The 25,491-nt window shown below is 41.3% G+C and overlaps 1 protein-coding gene across 2 annotated transcripts in view; it reads left to right on the top strand.

Annotated features, from left to right (window-relative positions):
- Window positions 1-25,491, top strand: part of LOC117508609 (serine/threonine-protein kinase DCLK1-like) — a 58,368-nt gene that overhangs the window by 8,039 nt on the left and 24,838 nt on the right. For both annotated transcript variants that reach the window (XM_034168401.1, XM_034168399.1), the window contains exon 4: window positions 24,585-24,684. In XM_034168401.1, coding sequence (XP_034024292.1) covers window positions 24,585-24,684 — 100 coding nt within the window. The remainder of the gene's footprint in view (window positions 1-24,584; window positions 24,685-25,491) is intronic.

Here is a 25,491-nt window from a genome sequence, read left to right as displayed (position 1 = left end):
AGCAAAAAGAGAAAGAAACAGTGCATCATGGGAACCCCCCAGCAGTCTACGTCTATAGCAGCATAACTAAGGGATGGTTCAGGGTCACCTGATCCAGCCCTAACTATAAGCTTTAGCAAAAAGGAAAGTTTTAAGCCTAATCTTAGTGTTGTTAGAAGGAAAAGTGATATAACACAGTGGTAAACATACCACTGTCCCAACATTTTGAAACGTGTTGCAGGCATCCAAATGAACAAATATTTGCACAAAAACAATAAAGTTTATCAGTTTAAACATTAAATATCTTGTCTGTGTGGTGTATTCAATTGAATATAGGTTGAAGAGGATTTGCAAATCATTGTATTCTGTTTTCATTTACATTTTAAACAGCGTCATTGGAATTGGGGTTGTACTTTGAAACGCATTACTCTAATCTGACCTCTTTTTTTCAAGAATGAGCAATCTAACATGTTAATCTTTCCAAATCATTAATCAGATTAAAGTTACTTCACCAAGTCACTGTGCGTTACTATTATTTTTGTATTGTGGGTCGATCGCAGTATTAAAACTGAACTGCCCACTTTCAGTGAGCTGCGAGCTTTTTTTCTGCTGTTTTGTGCAGTAGCTCCAAGTTGAAAAACAGTCATCATCTCGCAAAGTGCAGTGACAGCAGCACACCTGCACTGAGCTTTACAAATATATATTTTTATGCTTTTTTTTTTACTTTGTGCCGGTCTATGTGTCCTTGCTAAAAACAGTTGATCCGCGACGCATTAACATCAAATACTAATGCTATTTTTTTCCCCCACCCAAATGCACCTTTGTCTCTTTCTGAGGACAACATGACATAAAAGTCGCAGATAAAACTTTCTTACCTGTCAGTCGTGCTACACGTTATCCATTCTTTGTGCTTAGAACCCAGGGGTGAACCAGGCGGATAAAGGGCGTGGGAGGAGCGTGGCCCCCCCATTAGCAACGATGAGCTCCTCTGTTCACCCTTTTCAGTTCGAACCAGAGCGTGATCTGCAGTGTGAGGAAGAGAACTTTGAAAATACTGTCAGAAATGAAGATCAGCGCTCTGATCAAGCAAGAGTTGGCCATTGTAGGTGGTGTCTGTGTGGGGGCTGCTTGCCGATGCCGACAGAGAAAGAGAGCGTCTGCTGCTCTTTCGTGTGTTTTAGTCCTATTTTCGCTAGTTACTCGTGGACGATTTTTCTTCTTGTGGGGAAATATGATGGGCACTGCATCTGGTTTAAGACATCGTTTGTATCCAGAAACACCAACAAGCTCCCTCATTAGCTGAGGTCGATGAAAAGCCTCAAATGCATCCGCGTTGAAGTGACGTGAGCACACACTCTTCCACAAGCATCCTCCCACTTTTTCCTTAACTTTCTTTCTTTTGGAAAGCAATGAAGGCTTACCTCGCTTTCTTTGTTGCCCTTAGACTGAAAATTGCATCCAAAACCCGCACAGTGTGGCATTTTATCTCGGTAGAAGAACTAGCTTTAACACTGTTTTCGCTTGCATGAAAGATATCAGAAACCTTTCCACGTCATCACCCCCAGAATGCATTGCGCATGCAATGCTTATGAAACTCTCTTGTATTTGAAAACGTTGGAATGAAGTGAATGGATTGAAATGGGATGAAGTGAAATGGTAGCTGTAAAATACAAAAAAAAAAGGCAATCAACATGTCTATGTTTGCATGTGGTGATCTTAAACACAAAAGCTAACGTGGTAGACTAAACACAAGAGCTACTTGCTACACATGTGCTATACATGGGTAACTACAAACACCAAAACTTAGTCAGTGTAACTTTTGAGGGATGTTTGCCACCCTCTTTATGTGCTTGGTGCATATAAATACTTACAAAGACAGAAATCTCCCAAGGTTCAAACGCTTGAGAGGAAACACTGTGTTGATGAGTTCGTTCTGACTCTGTTTCTGCAGACAACTGACTGCATTCCCCATGAGAAAACACACTGTCTATGGTCTAGAGAGCACTCACTCTGCAACAACACAAAATTCCTCATTTCTGAAGATGAGGTCTCACTCGGTTAGCTTTTCTTCAGTTACAGTTTTTAACAGTTTCAACATACATTTTAGCATATTTATTACCAACTATGAACTTTTTAAACTAACTTATGAATATTATAAATGTCTTGCTCAAAGACGTGACACTCCCCGCTTGATATGATCACATTATATCACCACCAATAGAAAAATAACACACAAACACTTCCAGTGCAACATGGCATTCAAGATGTCACTCAGTCTCTGACAGTAGGACTATAACCTGTGAAATGGGTCTTAAGAACACCTTTGCAGTCTCTTCTTTTATAATCCGCACTTCCACTTTGCGGACTTCTCTGTCTCTGCTGGGGAATGTTTTCACAACAAGTCCCATCGGCCATTCGTTCCTGTTTACTTGAGCATCCTTCAACAGGACAACGTCTCTTTCTTTTACATTATGACGGTTTTCAGTCCATTTTGTGCGTTTCTGCAAGGTTGACAAATACTCTCCTTTCCACCTCTTCCAAAATGTATCTGCCAGCTGTTGTACTCGTTTCCACTGTTTCCCAAACAGCTGTCCTGATGAGACGTTTCCAGGTGGTGCAGACACTGTGCTTGACTTTTATGTGAGTAACATTGCTGGAGTGAGTATTGTTGACAGTCTGGATCTGTTGATACTGGGACAAGAGGTCTCACATTTATTATAGCCATGACCTCGGCCATGAATATGCTCAAAATCTTATGAGTGATACATGTTTGAGTTGTCTTTAACAGCATGCATCTATGCGCCTGGCAACCCCTATGAGACGTTCCTAGGACCCTCCCATATGTGACGCGTGCTGAGGGTTGAATGTCCATGAACACTCCTTCTTTTGCAAGTACTTTTCAACTGCTTTGTTGTCAGTGACCAAACCCAGCTCCTTGCTTGCTTCTACAAAATTAGTCCCTCTGTCTGAGCGTAAGAGCTTAGCCTGGCCGTGTATAGAGAAGAACCTTCTTAATGCGTTTAGAAAACTGTCTGTGGACATGAATTCAATCAGTTCAATGTGTACGGCCCTTGTTGACATACACGCAAAGAGGACAGCCCATCTTTTACTCTGTGCACTGCCTCCTCTAGTGCGCCGTGTAACAATAGTCCAAGGCCCAAACACATCTAAACCCACAGTAGTGAAAGGAGCTTCAAGGTTCATCCGCTCTGCGGGCAGGTCTGCCATTTTTTGAACTTGCATTTTACCTCGCAATTTACGACAGATGACACAGTTATGTATGATTGAAGACACAAGTCGTTTACCTCCAACTATCCAGAATCCAGCACCACGGATAGCTCCTTCCGTAATGTGTCGTCCCTGATGAGCTGAATGTTCGTGGAAATGTCTTACGAGAAGAGTGGTGATGTGGCTGGCAGAAGGGATAATCAGAGGGTGCCTTTCATTTTCAGTGAGGTCGGCAGAAGAAAGACGTCCACCAACTCATAAGTCCATCTTTGTCCACAACCGGATTAAGTTTTTGGAGTGTAACATTTTTTGAGTTCATCTGTTTTCCTTCCTGCATTTGTCTCTTTGTATGCTTCTTGCTGAACAGAGCAGATGACAACGTTTCCAGCTTGAATGAGTTCTTTTGTCATCGTGTCTTCTTTGAGAGTTTTACATCTTTTTTCACCCTTTGGCTTTTGTTTGAATGCTGCAGCAACATGAGTAAGTTTGGCAATGGCTCTGCATAGTGTTGTCCAGCTTGAGAATCTTTTGAAGCATTCTGAGCTTAGTTGGAACTCTGTTAGGGCAGTTGACAATGTTATGACTTCCTGATGTATTTCTATGTCTTTTCTAGTTCAACTAATGCATGCACACTGACTTCATGTGACTCATCTCAGTTGTTTAAATACAAGAAGCCTGGGCCTGTGAACCATTTACTGTTTTTAAGTTCTGTAGCTGGGATGAATCTGGTTGCATGGTCAGCTGGATTTTACTCTGTTGCCACATAATGCCATTGATCAGGTTGTGTGGATATTCTGATGTGTGTGACACGGTTGGCTACATACGAGGTCTATTAGAAAAGTATCCGACCTTATTATTTTTTTCAAAAACCATATGGATTTGAATCACGTGTGATTGCGTCAGACAAGCTTGAACCCTCGTGCGCATGCGTGAGTTTTTCCACGCCTGTCGGTTGCGTCATTCGCCTGTGAGCAGGCTTTGAGTGAGGAGTGGTCCAGCCCCCTCGGCGGATTTTCATTGTCAGGAAATGGCGGAATGATTTGGGCTTTTTTCCATCAGAATTTTTTCAGAAACTTTTAGAGATTGGCAGCTGGAAACCCATTCGAAAAATTTATCTGGCTTTCAGTGAAAATTTTACAGGCTTCACAGAGAATAAGTACTGTTACTACAGCTTTAATGACGGCTTTAAGGACGCTCGGCACGCCACGCTCTGTGCCGCCATCAAGAGCCACAAACCACCGGATCATTTCTAAACGGATGGCTCTGTGGAGACGGGACCGTCGTGTGCACTTTCTCTGGTTATCACAAGAGCTGGACATCAATCATTTTCTGGCAGATTGCACTTTTAACAAGAGATTTTGTCATGGCTCCGCTCAGCTTTCCATGACAAAAACTCCTGTAACAGTGGAATGTGCCAGTTCATTTCCAAACTGGACACTGTGTTTTATCCGGGACGTCGTCTGACTAGCACAGGAATTGTGAAAAGACGTGGACATCAGCACTTTTTCGGCACATTGAGACAGACGTGTGCAGGAATTCCGCGCGTCGCAAGTTCTGGCATGTCCAGGCACATCCACAATTTCTTGGATAATCACTCGATGGAAAACCACCGACAGCTGTCTGAACGCCATCTCAAAGCCGTCCTGTGAGACCAAAACGGAGGTGTTCCTTTGTCTTGCTCCATCAGCAAATTGGTCGTGACGCGCGAAGCCTCCACTCAGCTTTCCATGACAAAATCTCTCATGTGATCTCACATCTCCATTGTGTGCAGGACGAGGAGTAAGTTTAGATTCCTCCATCACAAACCCTATGTGATGCTGACCATTGCTGTCTAAAGAACGTAGGTAAGCTACAGCACCTATTGTTACAGTAGGCGCATCTGAGAAGATACAAAGCTCATTACTTTTTATAGTGCTTGATGAAACTGGATTGTAGCACCTTTTGATTTGCAGATCTTCCAGGACTATTAAACAGTCTTTCCATAAAACCCACGCATCCTCCTTTTCGGGAGGAAGAGGTGTGTCCCAGTCTCTCTCTTCAAACGTCAGTTCCCTGAGTAGTCTTCCACAGGGAATGCCTCCATGACCTTGTGGCAGTTTGACGCCACTTTGTGAAGTCTGAGATTTGATTCAGCTAACTTGTTTTTTGTTCTCATTAATAGGTCAACAGCATCTTCTGGTGGCAAATGATGTGAGTCCATCATCTACATAAAACTGTCTCTTTGCACCAGTGCCGTGTTCTGACTCACCCTCTTTTGCTGCCCTTCTCATGCAGTAAATTGCGACCGCGGGTGAGGGGCTATTACCGAAAACATGAACATTCATTCTGTATTCAACCACACCTTTAGTGATGTCATTGTTCTCAAACCAAAGATTGCGAAGATAGTCTCTGTGTTCCTCACAAACCTCAAAGCAGTAAAACATCTGCTGTTAGGGCTACTGGCTCTTTCCTGAACTTCAGTAGCACGCCTATGAAAGAGTTGTTGAGGTCTGGTCCACAAAAGAGCACTTGGTTAAGAGATACGCCATCATACTCTGCACTAGAGTCAAAAACAACACGTATCTGATCTGGTTTTTGCGGGTGGTATACACCAAATGTAGGCAGGTACTAGTGTTCTTTACCTTCTGGCAGAGGTGGTGCGAGTTCAGCTTGATCGTTATCCAGCATTTTTTGCATGAACTGGATGTAGTGATTTTTCATCTTCAGTTTCTTCTCCAAAGTCTTTTTAAGCGAGTAGAGATGCTTAAGGGCTTGCTCTCTATTGGTTGGTAGCCTCCTTCTTGGAGAGCGGAAAGGCAGTGGAGTAACCCAACTATTCTTTGTTTTGGTGAGCTTCCTTGTTCATTAAGGTTAAGAAGGTTTTGTCATCTATAGACAGTGTAAGCTTATCATCCGCCTCAGCTCAATCAAACACAGAGTAACCTAGCTTTTCTGTGTTGTGTGCAAGGTCATTAGCATCATTACACTTAGTGACAGACTGTATGTTTTGCCGTGATATGACGCTGTAGTTCTCTTACACTGTGACCACGTTAGGACACTGCTGAAAATAGGATGAGCGACCACTGTTTAATGTGTGTGTCTTGTACACATTCACCTCTGATGTGCTGTGAGCTTTTCCTAAACACACCTCTCCCACATTAACCAAACCCAAGTCCAGTCTTTGTGCATAAGGAGCATTATTTGGTCCATTGATCTGCTCACGTACCTTATGCACCCTCAGAATGTCTCTTCCCAGGAGTAGGAGGTTGGATGTGGTTTGCAATTGGGAGAAGATGGGGATGATGCTGAGCAATCTCGGGTGAGGGTATTTCAGTTCTGTCATCCGGAACTGAACTGCATTCGATCAGCAGAGGCAGCCGGATATTCGTTTGTCCATCCATAGATTGTACGAAGACGTTCACTGCTGTCCTACCGGTGGTTTCAGCTTTCCCAGAGCATGTCTTTAATGTGTAGGTGTGGCTTCAATTTCAAACAGGCTGAAAAACTCTGTCTTGGCCAGGGACCTGTTACTCTGTTCGTCGATCACTGCATACATATTAACTGATCTGTCCTCCTGACCTTCTGGATAAGCTTTCACTAAAATGATCTTAAAGCAAGAGGGTGGACCGTTACCTTGACCACATACCTCCGTGTACTTGGAGATAATTGAGGGAGAGTTCTCATCTTGTTCTTGAACTTTGCTTTGTTTCTCACTTTCTGATGTAGTACTTGTGGAGATAGGAGTGGGACCTGGATGAAGTGCTGATATATGGTCCCTGTCCCACTGGTGTTTAGGAGGATTTGCGTATGGATTGCGCACAAAATTGGCCCATATTAGCCAAACATCCACAATATCCGTGTAACATGCCTGTATGAGTCGGCTGTCATCCGAACACGCCTGTGATCATCAGCAGAGGCACGCATGTCCGCAGCCAGGATTTTTGAGTAGCTCAAAAATCTGGATGTGGATAACATCTGCCTTACATACTCCATACATACTCAATTCATACACAATACATGCTCACTCTATGCGCTGTATATCTGCCGTTAACCGCTGATATCCGCAACTGACGGGGATTGGCGGCTTGGCAGCGGACCAGGACAGTGTGTAAAACAGATATATATCGTGCCTATCACGTCCACATCACAAACTAAAATATGTTGTAGCGACTGCATACAAATTGGCCATGAATAAAGCGTTGTTATGACATCTGCTTTGCAGCTGATTTGCGGACAGTCTGTGAATGCATAACAAACATGTCACGTAAACCCAAAGTACTATATGTGGCAGAAAGCAACATACCTGCTAGTCAGTGCCGGTCCGGCTGTGTAAATCCACAAAGACGTAGCTGCTGCAAACGGGTCTCCTCCAGGACTTTTATTTAACACCAACAAAAGGAAGCGTTGCTGTTTAGCCACAACTCACACTGAAGTCTGTTTTCTGTGACACTCTCAAAAAAAAAAAAAAAAACACAGTCTCACACCCCCCAAGCGGCTTCCCCCCCTGCCCCCCAAACTCAGGAACAGTTAACCCTTGCATGACAACATGAACAATAACTCTGTGATCAACTTGTCCAAGTCCAGCACTTGCTCCAGAGGCTGTATTGTTGGTGTGAATAGTGATGCCGAAAGGAGCGAGTGAGCTTATTTTATGACCGCAATGCAGATGCCGTGCACGCGCAACACGTGTGCGATGCAACACCCGTAATACTGCTGTGATAATCTCAATGTGTCGGATCAGTTTCCTCACTACATGCATTATATAACCGTGATTGTTCATCATATATTTGCTATATATTATTAATATATCCGTAATTCATACTGGGACATTTGTCATTTTTTGGCCATTTTTGTTGCGGACGACAACGAAGGCCCGTACTTTGTATACTCAATTCATGTGCAATTAATCCTCTCCCCAGTGGGACAGGGCCCTATGCTTGGGACTGTTGCATTCACTCCACTTCACTGCCACCTTGCAATCTTTTGCAATATGCTGGACTGAGCCACAACACCTGTAGCAAATGCGGTGCTCTTTGAGAAATGCTTGACGTTCTTCTATAGGTTTTTCTCTGAACATCTTACACTTCTTGAGTGGATGTGGCTTTTTGTGGATCGGGCACTGGCGATCTGGTTCCTCTAATTTCTTCATCTCAGCAACACTTTTTTCTGCAACATCTGTTTTGTGTACTGACACAGCGGCTTTGCGATTATATGAAATGGACTTTTCTATGCGTGTGGTAACTTGACTTACAGATTGATGTTGCAAAGCTTGGATCATTTCTCATTTTAGCTTGCTGCTGAACAAACTGCACAAAAACTGCGAAAGGAGGAAACAACACATTGTGAGCCTCTTTGTATTGTGTACCCGCAGTTGTCCATGTTTCCTGTAAGTTGAAAGGAAGTTTTTCGACTATTTGTCTTACCCCTCGAGTTGTATCTAAGTATCCGAGTCCTGGTACTGCACCATCTGCTTTAGCGCACTGTAATTCCAACAGGAGGTCACCAAGTTCTCTTAGCCTGGCATTGTCTTTCTTTGTGAGTCTTGGAAAGTCCTCCATCTTTTTTAACAGTGCATCCTCAATGACCTCAGAGGAGCCATAGCATTCTTCAAGGTGCTGCCAGACCATTCTTACACCTGCAGAGGGACTGAGAATGTGTACTGCATAAATCCTTTTGGCTTGTTCTGAGGACTTTGGTCCTAACCATTTTTTGAGCAAGTCTAGTTCCTCTCTGGCTGACAGGTTTAAGTCCTTGGTTGCACTGACAAATGAGGCTTTCCATGCAGAGTAGTTCTCAGGCTTGTTGTCAAAATGCAGCAAACCAGCGCTGACAAGTTCTTTGCAAATGAGATATTTTGCAAAATCTTGTGTGACATTGAAGTCAGCTGTGTCGTTGTTTGGAGGTTGAAAGGTGAGAGCAAGAGGGTTTAACTGATAGGTGTTTGTAAATCTCTTAGATACATCTTGTTCGTCTTTTAGTCTGATATTCTTTGCAGGAGGTACATACTGTGTTGTGGTGGTTGGCTGGTCAACAGACTGATTAGTGGGTTGCACCTCTGCTGCGCACGCTCATCTTTCATTTCAATGTGCTGTAGTGACTTGTGAGAAGCTTCTGGAAGGAGTGACTCACACTGTTGTGCAACATATTTCCTGGTGCGCAGTGAAGTATCAAGAGGCTCAGCATCAGTAAGGGATCCTATCCTTCTCTCCCAGCTCGGATTCTCTACTTCTTCATAGGCAGCAGCTTTTGCTTCAGCAACAGCGGCTGCTTTTTGGTGTTTTAACACATAGAGGCTAGCATCTAAATCTGCTTTTTGTTTCATCATCTTAGCCTCTTCTTCAGCGAAGGCTAGCTGAGCCTTGGTGGCTTGGGCTCACAACACGTGTCTCTGTACTGCTAGGCAGCCAGCGAACCAACAAGGCTTGCTTTTCTTGCTTTTGAAGCCCTCTTGTATTTGAAAACGTGGGAATGGAGTGAATGGGATGAAGTGATATGATAACTAAAATACAAAAAAAAAAAGGCAATCAACATCTCTATGTTTGCATGTGGTAGGCTAAACACAAGAGCTACTTGCTACACGTGTGCTGTACATGGGTAACTACAAACACCAAAACTTTGTAACATTTGAGGGATATTTGCCACCCTCTTTATATGCTTGGTGCATATAAATACTTACAAAGACGGAAATCTCCCAAGGTTCAAATGCTTGAAGGCAAACACCGTGTTGATGAGTTCGTTCTGACTCCGTTTTTGCAGACAACTGACTGCATTCCCCATGAGAAAACACATAGATTGTCTATAGTTTAGAGGAGCACTCACTCTGCAACAACACAAAATTTCTCATTTCTGAAGACGAGGTCTCACTCGGTTAGCTTTTTTCAGTTACAGTTTTTAACAGTTTCAACATAAATTTTAGCATATTTATTACCAACTATGAACTTTTTAAACTAACTTATGAATATTATAAATGTCTTATTCAAAGACATAACAAACCTGTCTGCATACACAGTGATCGTATATGCCAAAACTGGCAGAACTGTTTTCTTTATATATATATATATATATATATATATATATATATATATATATATATATATATATATATATGCAGTTTGATCTTGGAAGACAAGATAATAGTGGTGACGGTAATAACAGTGACGTGATGTCACTTCTGAAATGCCAAAGAAGCAGAACCCCCACAACACAACATATCAGGATAAACAATAACACATAAACAAGCAGTAACCGTAACAGTCTGTTGTCTAATTAGTGAAGATCCATACACCTATTACAGGACACCAGAGTCTTGAACCCCTAGGGAACACCCAGAACCGAATTCCGATGATGGCCACGAACACTAGTCTCTCCACATACAGAGACCCAGATCACAGCTGAATTCACTTACATGGCTGGTGTGTTGGGCCAAGACCCAAGAACAGAAGCTTACCATATGACATGGACCACTCTGGTATGACAGGGGCCACACGGGCGAGTGCACAAACCTTGACAAAAAGGGATCCAGGATGCAGAGCCCCATGTGAAACGAGGAGAACCAGGATAGCAGAAGGGGCCAGAGAAGACACCCACCAGGGCCTCTGGAGCAACCTGATGAACTGCCGTGGGAGCAGCCCAGGCGTGACCCCAATGCACCCCGCTCCCAGACACAACCCCCCCCCCCCCCCCCCCATGGAGGCATAGGAAACACCCCTGTGCATAGGGGGAAGCGCGTAGTGCACCAGCGGCAGCCCACGGCACGACACGGGCCACGACCCCTCTGGGGAGGAGAAAGCAGCGGGGGGACGAGAGACTGGTTTGAGGTAGTCCTGCGCACTTGGGCTGTTCATGTTATATAGTGAAAAAATAAAAGTTGTGAAAGACGCTGGGCCACATGTTGTTTTTCTTCCACAGGTGTGGATCAAATTTTACATTATATCTGTTTTTTGTTGTAATTATTTATTTATTTTTATCAATTTACCATTGCTAAGGGAACCCATTCAGAAACACATCATTTTTAAGCTTAAGTTTATATTGCGATATATACCGTTACCATGAAGGGATTCAATTTATGGTGCGATATGAATTTTAGGTCATATCGCCCAGCTCTAGATTGAGGGATGGCCGATTCATGGGTAACATCTGTCGTGTTATGTATGTTTATAGATACACTCAACGTACCCAATCCACATTGGGTTTTGCAGTATTAATCGTTTTGCTGGTGTGGCAGATATCACAGTCGTGTGCAGCGCGTCCTGATGCAAGTGGATGTAATTACTCTGTTAATCAGCGACTGTGGTGTGAATATTTGTGTACGTGATTTTTTTTTTTTTATTTATTCGTTTTTACTGTGAATTAAAAATAATTCATAAATTTGCAAGAATTAAAAAAAAACTTTTTTCATGTTGTCATTATGGGGTGTTGTGGGTAGAACTCTGAGAGGGAAAAAATTTACTCCATGTTGGAATAAGGCTGTAACATAAAATGTGGAAAAACTGAAGCACTGTGAATACTTTCTGGATGCACCATAACTACCCAGGTTATGAGCAGATATTGAGTAAATGTTTTTGGAGGGCTATTTTTGGATTAGAACAATTGAGATTTTGGAGAGAGTCTCATTCCTCAGTTTTATTTTTCTCCCCATTTCATATTAAGATCCATTGTTTCATGTCCAGAGTTTGTCTTCTTCTTAACTGTATTACTTGGATACATAAAAAAGGAGGTATTTCAGAACACGTATTGTGTCAAAATCTGCTGGACTAGGCTCCTGCTCCCCTGTGACCCTTAATTTTGAAAAACAAATGGGTATAGAAAAACGAATGAAAGAATGAATGAATAAATATTGTGCAAAACTGTAATGAGACAAAAATACCTACACTTGATAAAAAATAAAAACTATAAACCCAGCACATGATGCAAGATTCGTAATTCAAAATTACACAAATATCTCCTCTTCAGTTTGTGTTGCAGGAACAAGCCTGCATAGTGTAAAAATAGAAGCCCTTTGAAGGTTGCTAGATGTTGTGATTCTGTTCTTTTTCTCCCTTAAACACAGTGGAGTCTAAATTAATCTGGATGGAGGGCATTTTGTGAATTACGTAAGGATTAAACAACGAGAAGCTGTGCATTATACGGTTTGAATGCACGACACGGAGTCTAAAACACATTCAAACCGTATAATGCATGGCTTCAAGTTGTTTAATCCGCTTATACCATGGTCCCACACAGTGAGCTAACACACAAATATTTATTTAAGTTAACAGAACTTGATAAAAATGTGTGAGTATTTGGGACTATTTTATGTTTTGTCTCCGATGCGCTTACCGTGTCTGCGGGCTCGTGCCGTAGCGCGCCACTCACACCACCCCCCTCTCTGCTGTGTGGAGCTGTGGCAAACTGGCAACAGGTCCAGAAACTACGCTCGCTGTTTTGATGCGGACCGCTCGGCAGCACGCAAGGATAGAACCGTTCTCTTCTTCTTTCCCGTCTTCAATCTTGTCCAGTTCGTCCGATGTTAAATCTTTATGCCGTTTCTTTTGCTGTTCTTCTCGTTTACTCTCCTCTTTCCATTTCTCAAACATTTTATTTTGGCCAAAAATATTAAAATTCACTTGGAAATCCATGTTTTATCGCGTTTCTGTTATTCACTTGTCAAAACACAGCTGATCTGCACCAACTGATTTGCGCATTGCTATGGTGACGACCAGAGCGGAGTGATATTACAGTGACTTAACTCGCCGAACTACGTGTGCGTATACACGAAAATAATGCATGCCAGTTAGACATGGAATTCTCACTGACCATGGTATAAATACAATTACGAAACATTTAAATGTATTATGTGTCCATCCATCCATTTTCTATACCCACTTACTCTGATTAGGGGTCACGGGGTGTATTATGTATGAAAATTATACTCTATCTAAAATAGAATTTCAGAACTATTAAAGCTTTACTTTAACCTCTTTAACAATAGAGACCTTATCAAGTGCTACAATGGGGCAAATGTGGTCCCACACTAGGTAGCCCTCCTAGTGCAGCAGATAACTGAAACAATCCTTCACATGGTGATACAAGCACCAGATTTGGCATGAAGGTTCTTCATAAATCAGTGTTTGAGGAAAAAGGTGCTGGCCACGTAAAAATCCAATATGACAGCCAGGTAGGGGTCAATGAAGATTGACACACGGTCAAAATTTAAAAATGCTCCAATCATATTGAAAGCTATACCAAATCATGTGTCTCATCACAAAGATTCCAAAAAGGTATAGTTTGGACTATCTATGACTGAATGTTATGGAGTTATGGGGTAAAAACAGCAAGAATGGTAAGAAAGGTCAGTTTCAGTTTGCACAAGAGTCAAAAGTTAATGTTGCTCCAACTTTTGTAGAAAGTGGTGCAAAATATTGGTTGAATTAATAGTATTAATAAAAGGAATAGTTTTTTTTTTTCTTACAAGTATATATACAGAACAGAACAGTAGTCAAACAGTATGGGATCAGCTCACAAGGGACAGGAGGCATTACAGTTTCAGATCACATATAAGTGAAGAGAAATAAAAAATAAAATCCATTCAAATGTTAATGTCTTTGTTTATATAACTTATCCATTTGCACCATTTCCTATTATAATCTTCTTTTTTTAGTCTCAAACAGTGTCATTTTTTCCATCACACAAATTTCCTGTACTATATCCAACCATTCTTTTTGTCTAGGTGGGTCTGAGGAAAGCCACTTTCTTATTATGGCCTTCCTGGCAGCCGTAAGAAGAATTTTTACCAGATAATTATCCTCTTTCACTACTACTTTACCTATATTTCCCAAATACAGGGTGGAACGGTCCTTGGAAACCCTATATCCAAGCACATGATTTATCACAGTGTTCACGTCATCCCAAAACGGTTCTATTTTAGGGCAACACCAGAAGACGTGTGTGGTTTGCATTTATTTGACCACATTGCCTCCAGCATGATTGCTGTTTTAACAATTGTTTGCTTTTTAAATTTGGTGTAATAAAAAAACCTGTAAAATTTTTCCAATTAAATTCTCTCCATGTAAGTGAATTTGTGGATGTCTGTTGAGTTGCGCACATGTGATACCATTCCTCTTCAGTGATTGTGATATTCAGCTCTTTTTCCCCACTTGTGCTTTATGTATAATGTTGTTTTATTCTGACATTCCATTATGCTGTGGTATATTACTGATATAACCCTAGATATTTTTTGGTTATATGCATTAACCATCACCAGTGATGCCGGTAAAGCGTTACTTAGTAACGTGTTACTCTAATCAGACCACTTTTTTTAGTAACGAGTAATCTAACACGTTAATCTTTCCAATCAGTAATCAGATTAAAGTTACTTCTCCATGTCACTGTGCGTTACTATTATTTTTGCATTGTGGGTCGATAGCAGCATTAAACTTGGTCCGTGGGCAGGAGGTCGGGGTTCGACTGAACTGCCCACTTTAAGCGAGCTATGAGCTTTTCATCCGCGTTTTTTAGCAGCAGCTACGACTCGTGCTTTTTTCTCCTTTATTTAGAATTCTGATCTGAGCTGCTCCGTATCTGCTGCTAAAAACAGCTGATCCTCTGCGACGCGTCAACAACTAACACTATTTTCCACTCAAATGCACCTAAACTCTCTTTCTGAGGACCACATGATGTGAAAACACAATAAAACTTTCTTACCTGTAAATCTGGTCATGTTTTCTGCATAAATAAATGTTATCCATTCTTTGTGCTCAAACGCCAAAGCAGGGGCGAATCCAGATGGAATGGGGGCGTGGGGCAAGGATGTGCCCTCCCCCCACAACACCCCTAGATTAAAGGTCCAGTTTTGAAGCCGTTTTTTTACTACAACTACTAATACTACTTAATAATAATTTCGACAAGTAAAATGTTTAGAGATAATTTAAATGTTAGAGTGAATTTTATAGTTACATTTATAAACAATGTAGGTTAGAAACTGCAAGTTTTACTATTGCAGTGCTGTCAATAGTTAAATATGAGGTCAAGAAAGAGGTCTTTATTTTACTTTTTATGAAACAAATATTTATTTTCATTGAAGTCAAGAAAGGGTGACTATAAAGTGAGTTTTGGCAAAACCGGTATCATTGTCATTTTGAGGTGGCAGAGGGTTGTTGTCGGCAGCTGGGGAAAGTAACTAAAAAAGTAACTAGTAATCTAACTTAGTTACTTTTCCAATTGAGTAATCAGTAAAGTAACTAAGTTACTTTTTCAAGGAGTAATCAGTAATTGGATTACTTTTTCAAAGTAACTGTGGCAACACTGACCATCACTTCTATCACTGGGTTCATTTCTTCTGGTGTGGCCCTCTTCACCTCTTTATTGTAATATTCCCTCAATTGAAAATATCTAAACAAGTCTTGATTCTTAAGTGCAAATCTTTTCTTTAAGTCTTCAAAACTCCTTAATTCTCCATTCTCTGTGGCAGTATAAAATGCAGTCATTCCATTTTTCTTCCATTCTTTAAATGTTGAGTCATACAGCCCAGGCCTAAATTCACCATCCAGTGTTATCCATTTTAATATTTTTAGCCCCTTTTTCAGTTTAAGTTGTCTGGTAAGAGTAAACCACATTTCCAGTGTAAATATTGTTATTGGATCAGTCAAATTCCTAATATGGCCAGGGATTGTTTTTTCTCCCAAGAGTGTTTGGATGTGATAGTCAGGGATGTATGTCTCAACCTCTTTCCATCTTGCTATATAATTTTCATCACACCAGTTAACTAGTGGTCGAAGCTGAACTGCATAAAAATATATCTTAAAGTTTGGGAGTGCCATTCCACCTTTATTCTTTGGCAATTGGAGCGTAGTGTATTTAACTCTGGCTTTCCTCCCTCCCCAAATAAACCTAGATACTAATTTATCCCATTCTATAAATTGTTTTGGTGGAATATCTATTGGCAGGGATTGAAATAAGTACAGTAACCTTGGTAAAATATTCATTTTCACTATATTTATCTTACTACTAAAATCCAATTGGTAAGTAGACCATCGTTCCATGTCCTTTCTAAAATTTTGATGCAGGATTATGCGGATCACACAGATTAAGGAGTGTTACAACCGGTTTAAAGACGGCGCACAATGGCGGAGGGCGTGCTGCGCTCTGAGCGGCGATCAACAGGCTGAAACGACCAGATCATTTCCAAAGTGAAGGCTGTGTTGATCCGGGACGTCATCTGACTACTACAGAAAGGCAGAAGATGTGGACATAGCATTTTATCAGCAGATTCTACTGTTCCACTGAGGAGCGGAGAAATTCGCCACAGAGCCGCTAATGGCACGGGACAAAAGCACCTCCGTGTTGGTCTCACAGGACATGTTCTAACATGCCCAGCTCTTGCACCATTCGGAAGATTCAGACGGCTTTCGGTGGCTTTTCAGTCGTGTGACTATCCGAGAAATTGTGGACGAGCTGGACATGCCACAACATGTCCTGTGAGGCTTCATCACAGCGTTGCTTTTTGTTGTGCACCTCCGTCCCAACGCGCGAATTCCTCCGCACGTATTTTCATGCCGAAAAAGTACTGATGTCCAACTCTTCTGCCATTTCTCTGGTAGTCAGACGACGTCCCGGATCAACAAAGCGTTCACTTTGGAAATGAACGGCACATTCCACTGTTACAGGAGTTTTTTGTCATGAAAAGACGTGCGGAGGAATTCGCGCGTCGGGACGGAGACGCACAACAAAAAGCAACACTGTGATGAAGCCTCACAGGACATGTTGTGGCATGTCCAGCTCGTGCACACGAAAGTTCAAGCTTGGCTGATGCAATCGCACGTGATTCAAATCCATATAGTTTTTGCAAAAAATAAAAAGGTCGGATAGCTTTCTAACAGACCTCGTATATTCAGTGACTCAAGAAATGTTCATGTATCCATCCACTTTAGAATAAATTGCCCCCATCTCAACTTTTTGGAATGTGTGGCCTTAAATGTGGAAATGGATGCATATTAACTACTGAAGTTGACCACAAAAAATATGAAATATCTTGGGTTGATACGGTCTACAATGAAACTGAAGTCAGAATAAATGTAAGATCACTTAAAATGGATATGTGGAATCTCTGTGAACATGTATGCAGATAAAGTATTGCTAAATAGAGGTGTGAGCAGCATGTAAAGTCCACAGATATGGATTGAGCAGGTTTTGCTGTCACTGCAAGAGCAGCACACAGAGCTTCTGCAATTAGCTCTCCATCACACTGCGTTTCAGAGCAAATTAAAAAGTGAGAGACTGAGTGTGCGGCAGTCATGCCCTTCAGAAAAGAGAATGTAACCTACTTAAAGAAAACTGAGACAAACAGAATTTTCATTGTTTCGCGGCAGTTAAACTGTAAAAACAGACACATCACAGCAGAAGGGTCTTCTTTCTGTCTTTCTAGGTGAGTGTGTACGAGGCGTGGGGCCTGCAGACTACATTTTATGTTGAAATTTCATTTTAGATTTATAATGTTAATTTTCTGAAAAATTTAACATTCAATCAAAATTATATGTAATTCATACAAGATTAACATTTTTTGCCCTCCATTCAGCCATAGGGAAGAATTTGAGCACCTCTTGTTATAGTTGACCCAGGAACTGACAGATAAGACTCAAAATGTGGACACAATCTGGAGACAGAGAACAGTTCTTACAGTTTATTTGGTGAGATGTAGACAGGCTTGGCTGGAGTGGTCTGACAGCGCAGGACAAGAATAGCTGAGCAGGACAGGCAGAGAAGTCGAATATGAGTGAATCAAACAGGCAGCTGAAGACTGAAGGAAGGCAGATGGCAACTAGGATTCTGGCGGATCAGGCGTGGAGGATCTGAGGCACAGAGAAAACAGGTAAACAGATGTCCAGGAAAATAACACCAAAAATACCAACCATAAAAAATCTCAGCAATAAGGCCAATATGTTTGTACGACAATGGAGATTGAAAGATCTGGCAGCGTCTGGATGTCTGAGCTGTGGTTAAATACTGCAGTGGCTTGATTGGAGATAGGCTGCAGGTGAGCAGACTCATCAGCTGCAGAGGATCAGATGAGCAGGCCGGAGCAGGGAACCCAGAGTCCACGCACAGCAACACAGAGACAGACTGAGACAAATTAGTGCGGCAGATACGTAACAGAAATTGCTCGAGATGTTCACATCTGGCAGAAAGTATGTAAATTTGCATACAGAATCTTTAAAGTACGCTGATTTCAGATTTTGCCAGATCCAAGCACTTTTCCTAAGGGATCCAGAAGTAAAAGAGAATTAAAGATTGTTGCTGACATTATTGGTTAATTAGCTTGCATACTCCAATCTTTGAAACATTTGAATGTCAGTAGGATAATTTGTCAGTAGGAGTCAGGATAGCACAGTGGTCAGTGTTGGTCCACTACTCACACACTCACTCATCTTCAACTGCTGAGTCCAATTAAGGGTTGCGGGGTTCGTCCACTAATTCAGGGAAAATGCAGGCTGTTAACCCCCAAAACGCAAATCACCTGCAAATCATGAATTATCCCCAAACCGTTAATTGCAAAACATGAACACTGAAAAATATCTCCCAGAATGTGAATGCAGGTCCCACAAAACGTGAACGCGGGTCTCACAAAACATGAATGCGGGTATTGCAAAACGTGAATATCATTTTACTTTAAGTAAGTCCCTTCGGCTGCTCCCTTGTTTGCACTCGGGGTCACCACAGCAAATCCAAGGTGGATCTGCATGTTGATTTGGCACAGGTTTTACGCCAGATGCCCTTCCTGACGCAACTCCACATTACATGGAGAAATGTGGCATTTCTGCTATAATTTTACTTTAAGTAGTTTATGGAATTCAGTTTCCGTCAATTACTACAGGAAATCTTGATAATTTTTTTGGGGGGGTCACAACAGCTGGCGAAGTGCGGAGAAGCTCGAGCAACTCTCGCTTCTGGGGGTCAAAAGCCCTGCCCCGCTGGGTGTGTCCCGCTCTGGGGATGGTGTAAGGTGAAGAGTTTGACTGGGACGGTCCACCTGTCAAACTCACAGAGGTCAGAAACCTCCCCCTCCGGTAAACAGCTCAATAATCTTAAGAGAAATGTTGTACAAAAACAAACAACACTAGTTTCTAACCTCATGAAGGGAGACAACGAGCTACAATCTTATTTTTATCCATATGGGCTGTCCTCTGAACTGGAAAAATAATACTGACCTGAACAAGCAGACAGGGGAGAAACAGAAGCATTGGGACTGTCTACAAAGTGCAAAAACAAGACACCAGAAAAATATTAAATAAATTCAGGTGTGGTGTCACCAAATTCACTGAACACATCAGTGCTCTCCTGCTGGTTATACTACAGCCCTCCTGTAGTATAACCTGTAGTTCCTCTGTAGATGACCCATGGTCATAGTCATACAGACATGACATGAATGGGGCAGTGCGCTCTTACAGTAGTGTTCAGAATAATAGTAGTGCTATGTGACTAAAAAGATTAATCCAGGTTTTGAGTATATTTCTTATTGTTACATAGGAAACAAGGTACCAGTAGATTCAGTAGATTCTCACAAATCCAACAAGACCAAGCATTCATGATATGCACACTCTTAAGGCTATGAAATTGGGCTATTAATAAAAAGAAGTGGAAAAAGGGGTGTTCACAATAATAGTAGTGTAGCATTCAGTCAGTGAGTTTGTCAATTTTGTGGAACAAACAGGTGTGAATCAGGTGTCCCCTATTTAAAGATGAAGCCAGCACCTGTTGAACATGTTTTTCTCTTTGAAAGCCTGAGGAAAATGGGACGTTTAAGGCATTGTTCAGAAGAACAGCATAGTTTGATTAAAAAGTTGATTGGAGAGGGGAAAACTTATAGGCTGTTCATCTACAATGATCTCCAATGCTTTAAAATGGACAAAAAAAAAAAAAAAAGACGCGTGGAAGAAAACGGAAAACAACCATCAAAATGAATAGAAGAATAACCAGAATGGCAAAGGCTCACCCACTGATCAGTTCCAGGATGATCAAAGACAGTCTGGAGTTACCTGTAAGTGCTGTGACAGTTAGAAGACGCCTGTGTGAAGCTAATTTATTTGGAAGAATCCCCCACAAAGTCCCTCTGTTAAATAAAAGATATGTACAGAAGAGGTTACAATTTGCCAAAGTACACATCAACTGGCCTAAAGAGAAATGGAGGAATATTTTGTGGACTGATGAGAGTAAAATTGTTCTTTTTGGTCCAAGGGCCACAGACAGTTTGTGAGGCGACCCCCAAACTGAATTCAAGCCACAGTTCACAGTGAAGACAGTGAAGCATGGTGGTGCAAGCATCATGATATGGGCATGTTTCTCCTACTATGGTGTTGGGCCTATGTATCGCATACCAGGTATCATGGATCAGTTTGGATATGTCAAAATACTTGAAGAGGTCATGTTGCCTTATGCTGAAGAGGACATGCCATTTAAATGGGTGTTTCAACAAGACAATGACCCCAAGCACACTAGTAAACAAGCAAAATCTTGGTTCCAAACCAACAAAATTAATGCCTCGCAGATGTGAAGAAATCATGAAAAACTGTGGTTATACAACTAAATACTAGTTTAATGATTCACAGGATTGCTAAAAAAGCAGTTTGAACATAATAGTTTTGAGTTTGTAGCGTCAAAGCAGATGCTACTATTAGGGATGTGAATCGTACAACAACTCAAGATTCAATTCGATTCCAATTCTTGGGGTGACGATTCGATTCAGAATCGATTTTTGATTCAAAGAGCTCTGAGAAATAGCTATATTACTTAAATAATGTTTATGTTTAAGAAAATGCAGCTTTACAAAGTTAATCAAGTGATTCTAAAGATGTAAATTTACTTATCTGCTTTGGTCGTTCGGAGCTGACTGGCAGTTTAGCGAAGCGCTGGTCAGTAGTTGGCAGAGACCGCTGCTCTGCTCCTTTTAGCTCCGGGTGATGACGTAGCATGTGGGCTTGCGGAGTTGAAGTGTTTCCGAAGTACTTAACTTTCATTTTGCAGATTTTGCACACTGCATAAGTCATGTCAAGCTCCTTCTTACGCAGCAAATAATAAAATCCAAAATGCGCCCAAACATTTGCCTTCAGCAAAGACAGTGCTGGCTGAATTAGCTCTTCATCCGCCATGCTAAGCTTCAGCTCACAAATGTTTGAAGCACGCCGGACCCCCCCGCCCCTCGCGGAGACGCTGTAGTACGGAAGCCGTTGCCTGACAAACAGTACACGCAGCGAGTAAGCAAGGAAATGTTTAATAAAATGCTTTTTAAAAATCGATTCTTGGACATTTTGGATCGATTCAGAATCGTAATAAATAAGAATCGCGATTCAGATGTGAATCGATTTTTTTCCAACACCCCTAGCTACTATTATTGTGAACACCCCCTTTTCTACCTTTTTTTTACTAATAGCCCAATTTCATAGCCTTAAGAGTGTGGATATCATGAATGCTTGGTCTTGTTTGATTTGTGAGAATCTACTGAATCTATTGGTACCTTATTTCCCATGTAACAATAAGAAATATACTCAAAACCTGGCTTAAACGTTTTAGTCACATAGCACTACTATCATTCTGAACACTACTGTATGTCTACATCTTTCAGCTGGCCCGGCATGTCCAGCTGGCCTCACGTGCACGTCTGGTCCGACACGCGTGTCCTGTGGACGGCATGCCGTAGGACAGACACCACGTCATGTGGAACAGAGCTCACGTGGGTGACGTGACATTCAAATCACCCACTGCGTGTTTTGATCTGATGGTCCATTTCACCTGGGACAGCCTGTCAATGTGTATGCCGTGCGCTCGCTCGCTGCAGCTGGTCACAACGGCGATATATGTTATTATGTATGTGTAACGGAGGCCAGTGGGTGTCGCTGTACAGATGTAGTTAGTAAACCTCACTCCCAACAGCTCAAAAGGATTCTCTGGTCACAAGGCCAGAGCCCTGGGTTTTAGCCTTCTGGTTAGAGAGTCCGACTCCCATGCCAGAGCTCGTGAGTTCGCGTCTCGAGGGGAGCGAATGGGCGGAGTCATAAGAACACAACGCAGAGTGCAGCCGCTACATATGTCCACATGAGGACAGCAAGCAGACAGATGGGCATCACAGTGGACAGTTGTAAGGCCATGTTTGTCAAAACACGGTACATGTTCTCCAGCCTTTTTGTTATTTCTATGTAATTGTATATGTAGGTAGTGTAGTACTTATTAATATACCTGTCCTGGCTGTGGTCTCTGTGTTTTTTATGTGACACATCGTGTGCACTGAGCTGTCATTTGTAGCTGTCAGTGAGTCTGGTCAGCAGCTGGGAGGTGGCTCACCGTGCTGTGTGTGCTCAGACATGGCTGTCCGGCCACCTTGTGATCATGTCTGTACATATATGTTAGCATTTTATGCAGGGGGGGCGGCACACGTGCACATGTGCGATGCACGTGTATCGCACATCAAAAGAGAATAGCAGAAAATGACCCTGTGATAAACTGTAACCAATTAAAATGTGACATTTTGTCTACTTAGCAAATGACATGGTAAAACCTCATCCTATGTAACTGTGGCTCGTGACGTTCATCTGACAGTGAGTCGTGTTTGTCTCTCATGCTGTGTTCAGCTTTCACAGTTGAAAGGGAATATTCAGCACCTTGGAGAGCTCCATCTGTTTCCTGGGCAAGATTGCTTATGCACAGTTAAGAGAGCTTTCTATAGAATTTATATCTTCCTTTGTGTTTTCTTTTGGAAAGAATATTTAAATCACAGATAAAAGCCTCACAATCAAGATGTGCACAGAATCCTTCAGGACCACTGGAGTGATTGTTGGAGGAGGGGAGGTCTGAGAGAGATGCTGTGCCACAGAGCCAGCATTCATGAGCACATTCATGATAGCCCTCAGCTGAGATTGTTGTGATTTTCTTTAAATATGTGGAACACTTATTTTGAGGCACAAGAACAAAAGAAAATGAGTGGGTCTAGTGAGTGGAGTGACTCAGAATCTTGGACAAAGCAGTCTATATTTTGTATCTCTTAAGGTGGATACTGCTGGTGTTGAGAGGGTCTTGGTGGTTCATTACGTATATACCAGCTTATATGTTATAAACACTTTGGGGAGTAATCTGACTTTATTTTTAACATACTTGTCTCATGGTATTTTTTTTATGAAAGTGTCCCCGTGACAGGGTCATTAGACAAGGTTTTGTCAATGTCACAGACTGATGTTGACAGTGACTCTTTTTTTTTAGTGCTCCAGATTGTTAGTGCCACTGTTTTGTTTTTGTTTTTGTTTTGTTTTTTGTTTTTTTTATGACAGACACGGCCTTCTCATGGGTTTGGTTTCAGCTGTGATTCTGTCTGGTCTCCTTGGCAACCGCTGTGGAGCCCTCCTCCCTTTGCTGCCACACTCTGTGTGAAGGAAATGGGAGGAGTGTATTAAGCACCCCCCGCACCCAGTGTTTTATGTGGGTGACCTTTAGTTGTTCTGAAATGCTTTTGTTTCAGAGTACTGTTTCTGCACTATTCATTTGACATAATTTGTATCTAAGTATGTGTCCTGTTGTTTTGCATTTAAGCATTAACCTAATATTTCTACAAGAAAACTCAACAGCTGAGATTAAAGGTCCACGTTTGAAGACATTTTTTCATACTATTACTAATACTACTTAGTAGTAGTAGTAATAATAATAATAACAACTAAAATGTTTAGAAAGAATTTAAATGTCAGAAAAATGTTAGAAAGAATTTAATAGTTACATTTATAAACAATGTAGGTTTAAAATTGTAATTACTGCCATTACAGTGCTGTCAACATTTAAATATGACTTCAAGAAAGATGTCTTTATTTTTATTAAACAAGTACTTATGTTCACTGAAGTCAAGAAAGGGTGACTATAAAGTGAGTATTAGGAAAACTTATCATTTTCATGTTGAGGTGGCAGAGGGGTGCTGTCGGCAGCTGCTGAAAGTAACTAAAATAACTTGTAATCAGACTTAGTTACTTTTAAAATTGAGTAAGCAGTAAAGTAACTAAGTTACTTTTTTAAGGAGTAATCAGTAATTGGACTGCTTTTTCAAAGTAACTGGCAACACTGAGGAGAGATCAAGAGGTTTATTTTGCACCCCCTGGATTAGTTAGTCTTTAAGTCAGTTTGTTACTTATCCAATTGATTTTCTAAATTTTATATATATATATATATATATATATATATATATATATATATGAATTCCTCCATAGTCTGAATGTGTGATGGTGGTGATTGTAGAGATGATGTTGGTCGGGGTTAGGTACGTATACCAATGGATTTTCATTTTGAAATGAGAAAACCAAAAACTGAAAAATGCCATTTCAGATTTTTCTTTTGAGATAAATCATATTCGTATGTTTTTTCTTCTGCTATGAATGATGAGTGTCCTTCTCTACCAGGTGACGTGTCTGCAGGACTTTTTTGGCGATGATGATATATTTATTGCTTGTGGTCCTGAGAAGTTCCGTTATCAAGATGACTTCAATATAGATGAAAGTGGTGAGTGAACTAAAAACTGCACTCTGTGCTCTGAGTTTTTATTTGATTTCCTTACTGTAGCAAGTGTACACTCTTTTGATTCACAGTCCCTCAAAGTGCTATAATGTTTAAGATGTAGACCTTACCCACCTTTTGAGCAAGCACCTTGTTGACAGTGGTATGGATGGAACACGGCATTTGTGGGTTTCAAAGGTATGTTTTTGAGTTAATTGGTGTGATGAGGTTGGACAATTTTTGACATTTTTATTCAAAAAGTAGTGGCTGTATTTTCACAAAGTGTTGAGTATAAATGGGCTATGTACACCCAATGGGGCTTGATGACAGGACATGGAATTAAATTATGATGGTAATCCTGTGCTACCTCAAAATATTAATTGCTCGCCTCTGAGAGGTGGAGGAGTTAATAATGGCCATTGGTACCCCAGCAGTGGTACTATATGCAGTCTGTGGTGGTTGGCACTGAGATTACTCCATCGATTTCTATTTAATCCAGTTGCCAGAGCACCGCCATCTTGGTTAGCATCAGACACCCACACATAAAAAGAAATCAATGTGGGCATGATCAATGTTTTTAAGCGAGTTTCACAATGAATCTGCTTTTTCCATGCTTTTACTGTGCTGTTACATTTATTCAAACTCAGTCCCACATTTGCACAGCCACGATTTGTCAAAACAAATAAAGAAGCTGATCAGACGTTTATATAATAGACTTAATAGATGGGATTGTTCGTCTCCCAGTCATAGAAAATAATACCATCAAATATTTGCACAAAAACAATCAAGTTTATCAGTTTGAACATTAAATAT

Source organism: Thalassophryne amazonica, chromosome 4 (assembly GCF_902500255.1).
Source record: "Thalassophryne amazonica chromosome 4, fThaAma1.1, whole genome shotgun sequence".
In the NCBI taxonomy this organism is placed as follows: domain Eukaryota; kingdom Metazoa; phylum Chordata; class Actinopteri; order Batrachoidiformes; family Batrachoididae; genus Thalassophryne; species Thalassophryne amazonica.
Note: the sequence above shows the minus strand (reverse complement) of the source record. Positions and strands in the feature narration are given on the sequence as shown.